Source organism: Tenrec ecaudatus, chromosome 17 (assembly GCF_050624435.1).
Source record: "Tenrec ecaudatus isolate mTenEca1 chromosome 17, mTenEca1.hap1, whole genome shotgun sequence".
NCBI classification, from domain to species: Eukaryota; Metazoa; Chordata; class Mammalia; order Afrosoricida; family Tenrecidae; genus Tenrec; species Tenrec ecaudatus.
Window position 1 is genome coordinate 57,693,467 of NC_134546.1, and position 17,002 is coordinate 57,710,468.

At 40.2% G+C, this 17,002-nt stretch overlaps 1 protein-coding gene and 1 non-coding gene across 15 annotated transcripts in view; both read left to right on the forward strand.

Annotated features, from left to right (window-relative positions):
• Nucleotides 1–17,002, forward strand: part of MYO9A (myosin IXA) — a 250,951-nt gene that overhangs the window by 26,038 nt on the left and 207,911 nt on the right. For all 14 annotated transcript variants that reach the window (XM_075536143.1, XM_075536142.1, XM_075536146.1 and 11 more), the window contains exon 2: nt 9,590–10,499. In XM_075536143.1, the coding sequence (XP_075392258.1) occupies nt 9,660–10,499 (840 nt within the window). In that variant the 5' untranslated portion in view covers nt 9,590–9,659. The remainder of the gene's footprint in view (nt 1–9,589; nt 10,500–17,002) is intronic.
• On the forward strand, nt 7,085–7,243 carry LOC142431255 (U1 spliceosomal RNA). The gene has a single exon (XR_012780788.1). It is a non-coding gene; the product is annotated as a U1 spliceosomal RNA (small nuclear RNA).

Here is a 17,002-nt window from a genome sequence, read left to right on the forward strand (position 1 = left end):
AATAGCCTTTTTTTTCAGTAGAGCAGTGGTTCTCAACCTTCCAAATGCCGCAACCCTTTAATACAGTTCATGTTGTGGTGACCCCCCCAACCATAAAATTATTTTTGTTGCTACTTCATAACTGTAATTTTGCTACTGTTATGAATTGGATGACTCCTATGAAAGGGTCGTTTGACTCCAAAGGGGTCACGGCCTACTGGTTGAGAACCGCTGCCGTAGATTGAAAATATGTAATTAAAAAAAACATTTTATTGAGGGCTCATACAACTCTTTTAACACTATCCATACATACATCAATTGTATAAAGCACATTAGTACATTCGTTACCCTCATCATTCTCAAAACATTTGCTCTTCACCCAAGCCCTTGGCATCAGCTCCTCATATTTTCCCCTCCCTACCTGCTCCCCCTCCCTCATGAACCCTTGATAATTTATAAATTATCATTTTGTCATATCTTACACGGTCCAGCGTCTCCCTTCACCCTCTTTTCTGTTGTCCTTCCCCCAGGGAGGAGGTTATATGTAGATCCTTATTATCTGTTCCCCTTACCCCCTCTCCACCCTCCTGGTCTCGCCACTCTCACTACTGGTCATGAAGGGGTCATCCGTCCTGGATTCTCTGTGTTTCCAGTTCCTCTCTGTACCAGTGTACATGCTCTGGTCTAGCCAGATTTGTAAGGTAGAATTGGGATCATGATAGTGGGGGAGGAGGAAGCATTCACTAACTAGGGGAAAGTTGTATGTTTCATCGTTGCTACACTGCACCCTGACTGGCTTGTCTCTTCCCCGCAACCCTTCTGTAAGGGGATGTCCGGTTGCCTACAGATGGGCTTTGGGTCCCCACTCCGCACTTCTCCTGATTCACAATGATACGATTTTTTGTTCTTTGATGCCTGATACCTCATCCCTTTGACACCTCGTGATCACACAGGATGGTGTGCTTCTTCCATGTGGGCTTTGTTGCTTCTGAGCTAGATGGCCGCTTGTTTACTTTCAAGCCTTTAAGACCCCAAGTCTTTCGATAGCCGGGCACCATCAGCTTTCTTCACCTCAGTTGCTTTTGCATCCATTTGTGTACAGAGCTTGTGTCGGGGATATATGTAATTGTTAGTAAGGACCTAAGGGATATTTAAAGCAACTTAGAAATCTTGTTAATATTATTTTTATATCTTTTGGCAAGTATTTGCAAGGTATGCCTTTTTCCATTTATGTTTTCTTGTGCTTTCAGATTCTATATCTTCATGCTCTAGAAGTTTGCCTGTTGAAAATTGCATATAAACAGATTTAAAACTCTGGCCTGATAATCTTTCTTGTACCTGGAACCTTTTACCTTTATTTAATGCAGTTACTGAGACATTTAATTTTTAAACTTATTGTTTTCTATTTGTTCCACCTGTTCTAATACTTTTTCTCTTTCCTTTCTTGCCTCCTTTTGAATGGATAAGATTTTACCATTAATTCCCAACACCCCCCCCCCCCCACACACACACACTCACTCTACTATTTGAGAAGGTCTACTCAAGCAGATTTTTTTTTTTTTTGGTAACGGACCATATAGTAAACATCTTTGGCTTTGTGGGCTATATGGTCTCTGTTACTGCTACTTAATTTGTTGGTATAGCCCCAAAACATCCATAGATAATACATGAATAAGACCTATAGTTAAGAGTTAAAAAGCTGGATAAAATCCAAATAGAAGCATGCTGGATAGAGACCAGAACTTCGGAGATTAACAGAGTCTTCAAAGTAAGGTAGTGGAAAAAAAATTAATGTAAGGTAGTGGAAAAGGAGCTATCAGATGGATGAGTTAAAATAAAAGTAAGCTTATTAGGAAGACTAGAAGAAGAAGAATAGTCATGTGAAGGTAGAGTTTCAAGGAAGAGGAGATGCTCTAATGTAATGTGTTAAGGTGACAATTGAAGAGGTGTTTGACTTTGGGAACTCTGCTTTAACTTTTGGGTTTTTCAAAGAATATTGTTGACTTGCTTTGTGGGGACATTGGGAAAGGAGAGGCAAGTGGGAATGTAGGCTAGTGATTTTTGAATACTCCTCCTGAGTCATCCAACAGCAGCAAGTTGCCTAGATTATTCCACCATAAAGCCAAACCAGTTGCTGCTTAATCGACTTCTATCCATGGTGACTCTATGTGTGTTAATAGTAAGAATTGTGCTCTATAGAGTTTTAATGGCTAATTTTTAAATATTTTTGAGAAGTAGATCTCCAAGTCTTTCTTTTGAGGTGCCTCTGGGCGGATCCAAACTACCATCCTTTCAGTTAGCAGTCAACATGTTAATCATTTATACCACTTGGGCTCCAAGAACCACTTTATGGCTTGGGAATATATTATGCTGTAAAAGTTCCCCACTAGAAGGTCTTGGATAAAGTGGGAGAAAAATGTGGAACAGAACTCTAAAGCTTACTGGTCAGATAGAGAATGAGGTGGGACCCCTAGACCCTGTCCCTTAGTCACCCTGCAGGTCTGGAACCGAACTCACTTCTGTGCTAGCGTCCTTTGCCATTTAAGATAAAAAGGGCTGCGCTTATCCAAGGACAGAGGGTTAGGATACAAAGAGGAATGGAAACAGGAAACACAGGGAGGAAGTGGGATAAGTGGTTGTACACAGAGCAGCTTGAAATGGCTAAGTTAAAACAAAATGTGTACAAATTGTTGAATGTAAAAGCGATGGTCTACTCAATAACCTTTCACTAGTTCACAATTTTAAAAGAGTTAATAAAATTAAAAAATCTCCCCCAGATGATTCTGGCGTGCACTCTGCTTAGAATTTTTTGTCGATTTTTCAAGGAGTTTAGCAAGAACTGACTTGCCGTCAAGATGGTTTGAGGAGTTGATTTTGAGGCAACTTCATTTTCTAAATACAAAGCAATGAAAGATAAAATAATAAAAAGAGAAATTCAAGTGGACATGAGTGGGGCTCACAAAAAGGCATTTATTTCTATGGCACAAAGGGAGTAGACCACAAAGCAGTGAATGGCAAAGGCAGTTGAGATTTTGGCTTCTTTGAGGTAACAGGGAGGGGCCCCTGGGAATGAGCTCATTGTAGGAAACTCTAAGTCAGGTTAGAGTTCCTCTTTGAGTTTAGTTCTAGAACTGCCAGATTGTTCAATTTTAGATATTGGAGAACTCCAGTGTCCAACCTAACCTGTCTATAGGGAGTAGCTTTGCTGCTGACTGCTGTGAGGGCCGCAGTGTTTGCTGGAAATGGAACTTGGTTCTCCTACATAGGAGTGTGAGAATCCTATCACTGAACTAACTGCCAGAATGCCCGGGAGCATGCTGGCTCAGGATATTATCCTTACTGATGCTGTAAGGAAGAATCCCTTGATTTAAATAAACCAACTATAAGAAAAATATTGGGAGATACTGGTGAAATTTGAACACTGACCAATTATTTAATATTATAATAGTTAACTTTTAAGGTACAATTACATGGTTGTGGTAAAAATAGTAAATAGAAGGTCCTTAGTACTTGCATCAGGAAATATACCTATAAAGGGAAATTGACAAACAAACGAAGCCATCTACTACTAGGAAAATCAATGCAATAAAACAAAGAGCATTTCAGACTGGATGGCATGAAATATTAGTGAGAAAAATATTAAAGTACATACCTAGGATTTACAAAAAGAAAAAGTAGACAGTAATAGCCCCTGAATTAAAACAATTATGACATCTAAATACATAAAAATATCAAAGGTATATTTAAATAAATTTAAGTGATTGTTTTACCATTTATTTGAGAAATGAATATAGTTACGATATATTTTTCAGAACAAGCTATTTTTGAATGGTAGGTATCAATGCAATGTCATTTCCCTTCCTGATTATCCATAAACTCAGTGCAATGTTAGAACAAGCAAGCAACAAAATCAAACCACCAGAACAAATATGCTTAATACAGTTGATTTATGGAATGTTACAAGGACTGTAAGAGGCCCCAATAAAATGATTAAAACAAAAGAAAATCAAACCACCAACCAACCAAACAAAACTAACTTGATACCATTGAATCAATTCCAACCTATAACAATAGTATAAAAGCTGTATAAAAAACAAAAACCAATCCTGACTCATAGAATTACAGTCTCCTAAACTCACAGGGGGCAGTTCTACCCTGTCCCATAGGGTTGGTATGCGTTGACATTGACTTGATGGCAGTGAGTGAGAAAGGAGACCCTATAGAGGGTTTCTGAGGCAGTAAATGTTAATTACCAGGAGCACACAAACCTCATCTATCTCCTTTTCAGCAGTTGGTGGGGTTGAACCTCCAGTCCAATGCTTACCCAACAGCACCAATAGGGTAATGTAAGTGGCTGGACTTTGACTACTATCCTGTCACAATTGACTCGGTGGAGGTTAACAACAACTAACGTAAAGGTTGGTGGTTTGAATCCAGCTAGTGGGCGGGAGACCTGACAATCTGTTTCTATAAGGATATTAGCCAGAAAATTATGGAACAATCCTACTGTGTTAACACATGGGGTGACGAGTGTGGTTTTAGCTCAGTTTGTCAAGAAAATAAATTTTATGAAGAGATAAGACCCATGTGACATGAACAAAGTTGAAACTTTTTTGAAGAAATAATAATGTGTTAGGTTTGTGTTCTCTGTGTGTAAAAATGGTTTACACAGTTGTAGACATAGGTAAGAATAATCTAGTTCAAGTCCATCAGTCAACTGTACGTTGAGGACTTCTTTGACTCATGCAGCTGCCGAAGCTGACTAATATGCAGCATGATGAAGCAGCAGGAGGGCCACAGCTGGTGGAAGCAGAAGTAAATGAATCTGAGGTCAGCTGAAGAAATCCAAGGTCAACAGTCTATAATGGGTCCTGGGATCTGCAGGTGACACAACAGGTCAATGAACCAAACACAGGATCCCGATCCTGCTGAAGATGAAGAGTTTCTCTTATACCAAAGGCTACATCTGCAAGATGTCATCAGGCTGAGACGTGATAGGCTGCGTCTCTTACCCTCACCTGAGTATGTCTAGTTGATAAAAATTCTAACCATCACAAATAAATAAATATATCCTTAAGGTAAGAAAAATTAAAAAAAATTATACCAGGAATATGGAATTTGGAGCCAGACTGGCTTGGTTGAGATTTCAGCTTTATCACATTATAAAGATGACTTTAGACAAGCACATACTTCTGTTTCTTTCCTCATTTTTAAATGAAGATGCTGCTGAAATCAATTTCACAGTGGAGTTGTAAGAATTAAATGAAATAATCTCTGTGACGCGCTTAGAACAGTGGTTCTCAACCTTCCTAAGGTCACAACCCTTTCATACAGTTCCTCATGTTGTGGTGACCCCCCAAACCATAAAATTATTTTCATTGCTACTTCATAACTCTAATTTTGCTACTGTTAGGAATTGGGCGAGCCCTGTGAAAGGTTCGTTTGACCCCCAGAGGGGTCGCAATCCATAGGTTGAGACCGCTGGCTCAGAAGGATGAATAATACAAGTAGATAATAATAAATTGGAATTGTTGCTAATGCTGTTATTAAAAATAAAGCATAAAAACATAAGGCATAAACTATAAAGAACTAGTTAAAAATTGAAAGCTCCTATAACCAAAGGTGGATAAGCAAAATAGAAAAATAAGCCACTTATTGGTAGGTAGCTGTTTGTCATACAATTGAAGATGGATTAATATTCAGGATGTCTGAAAAACTGAGTCAAATCAATAAGGAAAAGACAACTCATTTTAAAAAGAGAAAGACAAAGCCCTGCATCGTGGGCATTTTGCTGAGGCGTAGGTATGCTGAGCATACTGTGATTAGGGAGTGACTCCTGAGAGTTTTCCAGCTCCTTGATGGCCCAGTGGCAAAGGACAAGCAGCGACTACACTTGAGAGCATTTTGGTTTGCAGAAATGTGGATGAAGCCATGTGGGTCTGCAAGAACAAGCACTGTGAGCTAAGAACCAAGCCCTAGTGCCATCAATTTATTAAACATTCTTCTGTCACAATAAATAAGACCAAGAGAGTTAGTAAGGGTAGCATTGCTTCAGAAGATTATTCTCCTACCAAGGAAACTAGACAAGGGGCAAAAAGGAACCTGTAGCTAGGGGAATGGCTGACGATTATGGCAAGACAAAACATACACAAAGTGCGGGAATAGTGCCCGGTCTGATTACCCCTCCCCGCCCCCCTGCACACACCTGGGTGTAGCATGAAGTGAGCACAACAGAGCAGCAAGGGGAGCAAAGCAACTCAGACCCCAAGGAATTATGACATTAGTTTTTGGACTCGGGCAGGGCTTGGCACTGCACCAGATGCAACTGGAAGCCATAAGGATCAACAGGCAGACCTGGAACTATATTTTTGTTTTTGTTTTTCATGTCTGCCCATCTAAGATAGGCAGGACAAACAATCCTGAGGAGAAAACAATGGGGTCAATGGTTGGTGGGCGGGGGGTGGACAGGAGAGAGGAGGAAGGGGGAAGCAATCAAAACCCAGGGACAAGGGAACAAGAGATCCAAATTCGATGGTGAGGAGGACATAGGATGCCTGGTGGGGTTCATTAAGTGCAATGTAGCTGGGAGGAAGTATAGAGAGCCAAATGAAGGTCAAACATGATAGTGGGACAGGAGGAAATAGGAAAGAGCTAGGAGGCAAAAAACATTTATTAGAGGTATAAACATAGGCATGCACATATGTAAATGTATTAATATATAACGATAGGGATACAGGTCTGTGCACCTGTAGGTTAGGTATTAAGGTAGCAGATGAACATTGGGCCTCTACTCAAGTTCTCCCTTAGTGCAAGAATCCTGTGTTCTAATAACAGCATTCTGTGATGCTCATCCTCCCAATATGATTGCTAATGTCAAAATGGGTGCATTAGCAAGTGTGGTGAAGAAAGCTGATGGTGCCCGGCTATTACAAGGTACAGCACCTGGGGTCTTAAAGGCTTGAAGTTAAACCAGTGGCCATCTAGCAGGGAAGCACCAAAGCCCACATTGGAAGAAGCACACCAACATTACGAGGTGACCACGGGATCAGGTATCAGGAATCAGAAACAGGATCAGGTATCAGGAATCAGAAGACTCAGCCATTTCATACTTACCTGGCAGGGGAGATGATCACAAAGGTGGTTTTCCCAGGGCGAGGCTTATTCATTGCACTCCGGATATGCTGACCCCTGCGATTTCCCCAAATGTGGGAAACTCGACTGCATAATTTGTGGTAGTGGGGGACTGTGTTTGTGCTTCCCCCTGTTTTTTAAAAAAAGACTCAACCTTTTCAATGTGAATGAGGGGGGGTTGGAGTGGAGACCCAAAGCCCATCTGTAGACAATTGGAGATCCCCTCACAGAAGGGTCACAAGAAAGGCATGAGCCAGCTGAGGGACGTATAGTACCAACAAAACACACAGCATTCCTCTAGTTCTTTAATGTTTCTTCCACCCCCAGTATCATGATCCCAGTTCTTCCTTACAAATCTGGTTAGACCAGAACATGTATACTGGTACAGATTAAGAGCTCTGGATACACAGAATGCAGGACAGATAAGACACCTCGAGGGCAGTGGGAAGGTGGGGGGAGAAGGGAGAGAAAGGGGGAACCGATTGTAATGACTGACGTACAACACCCCGGGAGGGAGGGGGCATGAACAACAGAAACATGGGTGAAGGGAGATAGTGGATAGTGTAAAATGTACTGCTTTTAAAGCTTAAAAATACTTTATATCATTTATGAGTGCCCATATATGTAACAAACACATAAAAACATTTTGGGGAGTAATACCCATCTCAGAACAGTGGTTACCTCTGTGGAATAGAGAAAGGAACTTTCACTGTAGTGTCACCTCAGTTGTCAAACTCAGTTTGTTCCAAATTCATGTTTGAAAACCGAAAAATTTGAGAAGTGAACATATTTTCCCATAAAAATAATGGAAAACTAAACATTGGTTCTGAGGCCCCCAAATTACACTTATAAATTCATGTTTTTCCCAGGACTTCAAATGGAGGCCTTTAGCCGTCTGGCATATTACTACTGCCTTACCTACCGTAATCACTGTCCATTTGTTTCTGATGTTACCCAACTTCACAGTAACTTTCAGCCTCTTCTATGGTCTGGGTTGTGTCGTGGTTAACAATTTTATACCTTTCACTACATAGCCCCTTTAGTCACATTCATCTCCCCCCTACACACCCAAATGTTGCTGTCAACTTGGCTATATTCAGTTATCAAATCAGACAAATGGTGACCTGATTCACATTTTACAATGATTGCTTTAACTCTGTCCTCGTGGCTTGACTGCTGGTATCATTAACGTTCTTTGGAGAGTTATGATCTTTACACAAGTGAAAAACCCACAGCGATGAATGTTTTAATGCACTAGCACAAGTTACTACTATGTTGTCTGAGCAAGAGCAGTGCTACCCCTTTGTGTGTGGGCCCATACAAATTTATGCAAATCAGATCTTTGGTTTGACCATTGAGCAAAGTGAAGAACACCAAGCTGATTTCTTTTTTCTACTTTGCTGTTCGAGTAGTGGAAAGTTTGAGCTAGGAGACATTTAACAACTGAGATATCACGGTATCACTAATATTTCTTTATAAAATGATCAGGAGAAAATAGCAATTTTAAAACTCACTGAATCTGAGTGGTAGGTGTATGACAGCTTTTTATATGTCTTGTAATTTTCTCTGTGTGTGTAAGATCATGTTTAGAGAACATGATGTTTTTTTTTAATGCAGGTTATTAATGGAGATGGGAAGAAGTAAGGGTTTTTAGCCTTGGAAAGGATATTGACAGGAATAAAAATGAAATGAGAATAGGAAATGAATGGGCTAGAGAAGTCAGTTAAGGGAAATCGCTCTTTTCTCCCTCTCAGGGATAAAAATTGAAATGACCTCACATCACTGCAATGATAACCAGCCAAGCTGGTTGTATGATTCTCCAGTGGTGTTCAGCAAGGCAGGGGGCAAGGTCTTTTTGTTGTCTCTGCCAGATTCACTTCACCTGTGTGTACTGGGACAGGGTCAGAGCCTGAATTTCCTGAAGCGATGTCCTTTACTATGGCAGGTCCTTTCTCATGTGTTCTCTTGGTCCCATCTGGATTTCAAATGAATCTCACAAAATTTTTGCTCCAGCTATAGCATGATTTATTGATTTGCTCTATCCTGAAGAAATTTTGGCGCAATGTTATTAATTGGTGTGATTATTTCTCTTCACCTTAGTCCAGTCTTTAGTGAGAATATTCAGGCATAAGGAAATAACTTGGTTTGAAACCCAGGTACTTTAGAAACATTTGAAATAGTTGGGGATACAATTATTTATCCTGTATTCTTTAATATCTTGCATAATTAATGGATTAGTAGCATGATAAAACATGGATTTTTTTGGTGGGGGGGCAAGTTTTTATTTTAGGAAGTGCCGAGATTTGGACAATAAAATGTAATGATTATGTGGTCTCAATGAGACTGTTTTCAAAACTATTCCTATATTAGCATTAGAGTTTGTGTTCTAAAAGGTATAATCAATGTGATTTTCTTGTTTAGCCTTAGAAAACAAAAGTATGGAATATGACTGCTAAATATTTGTTATTTTTTGTTACAGTTTTTTGCAAAGAAAATGTTTTCTACAATCTTGAAGATGTACTATTCATGCTGATGGGACAGGATCCAATATGAATATAAATGATGGAGGAAGGCGACGCTTTGAGGATAATGAACACACGTTACATATATATCCTGGGACAATTTCAGAAGGGACAATCTACTGTCCAGTTCCTGCCAGAAGAAACTCCACAGCTGCTGAGGTGATTGACTCTCTTATAAATAGACTCCATCTTGACAAAACAAAATGTTATGTGCTAGCCGAAGTAAAAGAATTTGGTGGCGAAGAATGGATACTCAATCCAACAGACTGTCCAGTTCAGCGAATGATGCTATGGCCCCGAATGGCTCTGGAAAATCGGTTGAGTGGCGAGGACTACCGTTTTCTTCTGCGAGAAAAAAATCTTGATGGATCGATCCATTATGGTAGTCTTCAGTCATGGTTACGGGTAACAGAAGAACGCCGCCGGATGATGGAACGGGGTTTTCTTCCACAGCCACAACAGAAAGACTTCGATGATTTATGTAGTTTACCTGATCTGAATGAGAAAACTCTTTTAGAAAACCTTCGGAATCGCTTTAAACATGAAAAAATTTATACCTATGTTGGCAGTATTCTCATAGTTATTAACCCATTCAAGTTTCTTCCTATTTATAATCCCAAATATGTAAAAATGTATGATAACCACCAACTCGGAAAGCTTGAACCTCACATTTATGCTGTGGCCGATGTAGCCTATCATGCAATGCTTCAGCGCAAAAAGAATCAGTGCATCGTGATTTCAGGAGAGAGTGGGTCTGGCAAGACTCAAAGCACAAACTTTCTTATTCACCACCTTACTGCCCTCAGTCAGAAAGGATTTGCCAGTGGAGTAGAACAAATTATTCTTGGAGCTGGACCAGTACTTGAGGTAAGTGCTTTACTTACTCTTAAATATATCTTCAAAACATTAAAAAAAATAGTAGATGCTAGAAAATAAAAAGAAAACTAAATAGAAGCTTATCCATCACATGTAGTTATGAAGGGAATTCTAGTACAAGCAGCCCCAGGGTTACAGATGAGATCTGTTCCTGTGTCTGAGTCTTTATGTGACATTTGTAGGTGAGTTTGAACAGGTACATAAATTCTTAATTAGCTCAAGTTCAAGAAAAGGCTATTTTAATTAAATGAAAGCGATATGATGAAGAATTTGTTGAGAATAGGGGCTCTGTCCATCACTTCCAAACAAGGGCAGACTTGTTAGGTGCCATACAGTCCGTTCCTACCCATAGTGACCGACCCTCCACAACTGAATGGAGCAACTTAATGTTAAAGGGCAAGTACCAGTTATCTGTGAGTCAGATTTTAGAAACCCAGAGACTGCCTGTATTTATGTTGGACATGATAAATACACATCTTCACATCAGGATTATAGCAGATGGGATTGCAGAAATAATGTGTTAAATTGAAAGGAAGGAGAAAGGACATGACAATGGTAGATTTTTGTTGTTGTTAAAATGGTGTCTTTGGTCATGACACAAAAGAAATGACTAAGATCGTATTCCTCTGAGAAGGGAGACAGCAGGGGACAGGACTTCTGCCTGTTGGAGGGACTTGAGCAGGTTGTGAAAGTAGGTGGTCGGAGAAGAAGGTTGCAAGTATATTTGTATCTCTGTAATTATGACATCTATGCCTACAATTGAGACTCTTGGGGTTCCTTTTTGAAAATGTTAGGTATATGAGGGGTCCCCACTATCATGACCCCAGTTCTGCCTACAAATTCAACCAGACTGGAGCATGTACACTGGTACAGTTAAGAGTTGTCGACGCACACAATCCAGGACAGATAAAATCCTCAGAAACAATAATGGGAGTAGTGATAACATGAGGGTAGGGGGAAGGTGGAGAGAGAAGAGGGAGAAAGGAGGAACTGATCGCAATGATTGAAGTATAACCCCTCCTCCCCCCAGAGGGATGAACAACAGAAACATGGGTGAAGGGAGACAGTGGATGGTGTAAGATATGAAAATAGTAATTTATAAGGGTGACAAGGGTGGGAAGATGGGGGATGGAAAAATTTACTGATACCAAGGGCTCAAGTAGAAAGAAAATGTTTTGAAATGATGATGCAACATATGTACAAATATGCTTTATACAGTTGATGTATGGATTATTATAAGAGGTGTTAGAGCCCCCAATACAATGTTTTTTTAGAATCAATACTATTAAATATAGAAATAAAAATAGTTTCAAAGGAAAGGAAAGGAAAAGGCAATATTATTTAAAGAGATTTTGTGAAATATAATTGAGATACAGTAATTGGCACATTTAAAGTGTTCAAATTGACCCTTGAGACTATAGCCATTAGTTACCCTTCAAGCCTGGAATCCTGCTCACACCCATGGCTCAACTTTCAGCCAGACAATAGAACAGCCCAACAATAGACAGGCCTGTAAGGTGAACAAGAACTTCCAGGAAGTTTGCAGTCCCTAGGACAACTAACCAACCACAGAGTTCAAAGAGATGGCATCTGCCCAGGGCTAAAGCTCTGATGAAAGGGAGAGCCAGGAAAGGAGAAGAAATCGGCACTTTAAGCAGAGGGGGAAGTAGAAGTGTGCTGTTACACTGTTGGATTACTATCAAACATCACAAATCAAAGTGGGTATGAATTAGTAAACTTTCACCCAACGCACAATAAAAAGTTTAAAACGTGTATAATTGGATAAGTTTTGACATGTATATGCCACCACTGCGCCGATAAAGAGTAAAAGTCTCACCAACTCAGAGGAGGCAGTTCTACCTTGTTCTGTGGGGCTACTAGGAGTCGGCATCAACTTGATGGCAGTGAGAAGTCAAGATAAGGACCCACGGTGATGCTATACGGTAAGCATTAGACTGCTAACTACAAGGTCAGCAGTTCAAACCAAAAAGATGAGGCTGTCTGCTTCTGTAACGATTTACAAAGCTTTGGAAACCCTATGTAGTCACTAGGAGGCACAGTTATTTCAGTGGCAACAGATAGTATGCGTATGTTATTCTAAACGTATTCATTATTCTAATTAATTCTTTCCTCACACCCTTCAGCTCCCCCATCTACAAGCAACCACTTCATAGCATGATAGCTTGTGATTTCTAGAATTCATATAAGTGGAGTTATAGTATATACTGTTTGTGTTTGACTTTCACTGAGGATTTAGAAATTTATCCACATTCTTTCATGTGTCCATTCACTTCTTTTTATTGTTGATCAACAAACACTCTATTAGGAGTCATGGTGGCGCAGTGGGGTACACATTGGGCTATTAATGACAAGATGAGTGATTTGAATGTACTAGCTGCTCTACAGAAGAAAGTGGAGGCTGTATGCTTCTGTAAAGATTTACAGCCTCAGAAACCCTGTGAAGCAGTTCCGCTCTGCCCTAGAGGTTTGCTATGAGTTAGAATTGTCTTGATGGCAGTGGGCTTTTCAGAGTATTCTGTTGGCTCTGTCTCAGTTTGTTTTACTCATTCACCTGTAATGAACAATTGTTTCTGGTGTTTGCCTATCATGCCTAAAGCTGTGTGTAAGTCTTGGTGTCTCCATGTTCTTTCCTTTGTCTAGGAGTGAAATGACTGTCATAAGTTAGGGTCATATGCTAGGTATATTTAGCTTAGACGTTTCCAAAATGACTGCCTGTCATTTTAGGACCCCACCAGTAACATATGACAATTGTACTTAGTATGTGTCAAAAAGTTCATGGAAGAATTCCCTTTCAATCATCTTCCCATGAGATTTGTTAAGCTCCCTTGTGTATTCTTGCTAATTTGTTAGTCATTCTTATTATAAACTAATGGAATGACTATTGAGGCATACAAGGTCCCTGGGTGTCATAGAATTTGCACTTAGCTACTAATTGAAAAGTTGATGGCTCAACCCACCAAGCGATACTGCAGAATCAGGGCCTGGCAATCTGCTTCCATAGAGAATTCAGCCAAGAACACCTTAGCTCCATTCAGCTCTGCAGCCGTGGTGTCACTGAGCATAACGGGCACGATGGCAGTGGGTTGGGTTTGGTTTTGGTACTAGGTGTTTAACAATCTTCGGGTGGCATATTTTGCACTTGATTATTAACCCAAAAGGTTGGTGGTTTAAGTCACAGAAGAAAAGCTTGGCAGTCTACTCCCATCAATTTTACAGCCAAGAAAAAAACCCTGTGTTGGAAAGTGGATTATTGCAGATGCAGTTAGGTTAAAATTTAACACCTTTGATCTCCCTTTTGACTCATTTAAAAATAGTTCTAGTTTTAATGGTTTTTGCTTTTTGATTGAAATTTTACTGTTTTACTTTATTTTTTTTCCTTTGGTATGTTTTTCTATATTTGAAATCCCGGACAGGTAGATCTATAGAGAGATTAGACAGATTAATGGTTTCTTGGGGGTATGGCTGGAGAGGTTGAGGGAAATGGGAAGCTAATAATAAGAAAGAAGAAAATATCCTGAAATTGAATGTAATGATGATTTTTTTAATAAATCTTTTTATTGGGACTCATACAACTCTTATCACAGTCCATACATACATCAATTGAGCAAAGCACCCTTATATATTCATTGCCCTCATCATTCTCAAAATTCGCCTTCCATTTGGGTTCCTGGAATCAGCTAGGTTTCCTTTTTTTACCCCGCCCCCTCCCTCCCCACTCCCCACTTCCCCCTTCTCCCTTAATAGTTTATAAATAATTAGTTTATCTTATCTTACACTGCCCGGCATCTCCCCTCACCCACCTTCCCATTGCCCATCTCCCAGAGAGGAGGTTACACATAGATCTCCAATATCGGTTCTCCCTTTCTACACCCCCTTCCCTCCTGGTGTCACCACTCCCACCGTTAGGGTTGAGGGGTTCATCCGTCCTAGATTCCCTGTGTCTCCAGATCCCTACTGCACCGCTGTACATCCTCTGGTATAACCAGGTCCGCAAGGTAGAATTGGGGTCATGATAATTGGGAGGGGAGGAAGCGTTCAAGAACTAGAGGAAGGTTTTGAGTTTCACTGTTGTTACACTGAACTCTGAGTGACTCATCTCCTCCCCACTACCCCTCTGCAAGGGATGTCCAGCTGTCTACAGATGGGCATTGGGTCCCCATCACACACTCCCCCTCATTCACGGTGTTGTGATCTCACCCTCCCCCCGCCTTTGTTGTTTGAGACCTGGTCTCCTCTGCCCTTCACGATCACCCATGTTGGTGTGCTGCTTCCGTGTGGACTTTGTTTCTTCTGGGCTAGATGGCCACTTGTTTGCTTTCAAGCCTTTAAGTCCCCAGACGCCATATATCTCAGTAGCCGGGCACCATCAGCCTTCTTCACCACACTTGCTTATGCACACTGTAATGATGATTTAGCAGCTCTTCTTGATATGCTTGAACTTTTGAATTGTATGATATATGGACGTGTACCAATAAAATTTACAAAGAATAACCCAGTGGAATAGTTCTACCAGTGTTCTGCAACATGGAGTTGCCATGACTTAGGATTGACTCATTGGCAGTGGGTGTGTGATTTTTTTGTTTGGTAGATATATAGTAATATCTCATTGTGGTTTATGTGTTTTCCTTAATAATTTATAATGCTGAATATCTTTTCATGTGCTTATTTGCCATCCATATATCTTCTCTTTTGAGGTGTCTGGCAGATTTTTTTTAAACATTGTCAATTAAGTGGTTTGCAGAGCAGATAATGTGCAGTTTTATAATAAGCAGCTCTATACATTTTATTTCAATTTTTTCCATTGCATTCTCCTTAGTGTACCATCACTTATCTCACCCTGGCAAACTCTCTTGATTTGGTTGGGTTCTGGTCATCTCAGCCCTTGACATCCACACCAGGTCAATTAGGTACCAGTTGTAAGCTTGGGAGTCCACACATACCTCCCTATACTTCAGACCAGCTGACTCCTTCACAAAGTCTCATTAGACAATCTCCCTGGGACTAGACCATTCGCATAGGCTCATGATCCACACAACTTAGACCAATCAGCCCTTTTTCTTTTCTCTCTTGACATTGTGGATCAGGCTAATGAGTCTTAATGGAACATGTCCAAACTCAGCCCATCTCTAAACTGTTACTGGACTCAGGTGGTTTACCATAACAAGCATACCATCTGCCTGCTCACTGACTCACTTTAACTTTCAATCCTAGAAGGGGGCTTTCTCTGATGGGGACAGACTTTTCCTGTATCTATACATTCAGTGACAAACTGCTTGCTCAACATTAAAAAAAATTTTTTTTTAATCTCTGCAGGTCTTCCCTTAAAAATATAAATCTGTTCTTTTGCAGTTCTGGGTGGAACTTAGGGTTGCCTTAAACCCCCACCTCTACATAGGCTACTGGCTTAAAATAAAGCCTCTTCCTTTGGTAAAATGCAAACGTTCTTTTTAATATATCCAACAAGTATAGGCTAAAAGTGAGCTTGCAAGCTCTCTGTAATCATGATGGGTTTTCAACACAAGTAGGTATATTTTATAATAACAAGTAGGAGAAAGATTCAATATTCATAATGCAGTCGATAAACTTAACCCTTACCTCTTTTAGTAATGCCCAAATTTAATCTTTTTTGTATCGCTGCACTATGTCTTCTATTTATGTGCATAAGGCCTTGAACCTCTGGTAGGGTGGAGCCAGTGGGCCCTGCCCCTATCAACTATGCATTGCTTACTCAGCCTGGCTTATGCCCCAAGCCACTTCTCTCAGCTGCAGCGTTTCTTTCAGCCACTACAGGTGACAGTAACCAAAGTAACCACCAAGAACCAAATGTTTTACTTCTCATAACCTCCTCTTTTGAGATTTACTTGTCTTTCATGTCTATGAAAAACAAATTGTTTGCATCATAAAAACTGATGGATAACATTGTAAAGACTAGGAATTTCAGAACACTTAATTGTGTTCATGTAAAACCTGCCCATAGACCAAGAGGCAGTTGTTCAAACAGAACAAAGGGATACTGCAGTTTAAAATCAGGAAAACGTTAAGTGTCAGGATTGACTCCTTTCATTAACTTTATTCAATTTGTATGATAAGCAAATAGTACAAGAAGCTGAAATTTATGATGATGAAGGTGGCATCAGATTAGAAAACCTATACCCCTTCTTTCTCTTACCAAACCCCTGATTCCTTGAGTCTGGAGCCATTGCATTGGCTAACGCTAGCGCCTATTGAGCACAGCGTTCTCTACTTCTATGCTGTCTTCCTTAGCACTCCCTTTTATACTGGACTAAGTGGTTCATTGCAGTGGCCACATAGAACTCACAAACAATAGGCATGTTTATGAGGTTTATTAGGAAAGTTAACAGGTTGCAATTCAGGCGAATAATGCTCAGGATACAGTTGTTAAGTGTGGACAGTTTCTTCTTTGCTATACTTGCAGGGAAGCTTCTCTCTGGCCTTTAGCGTCTTGGCCTGGC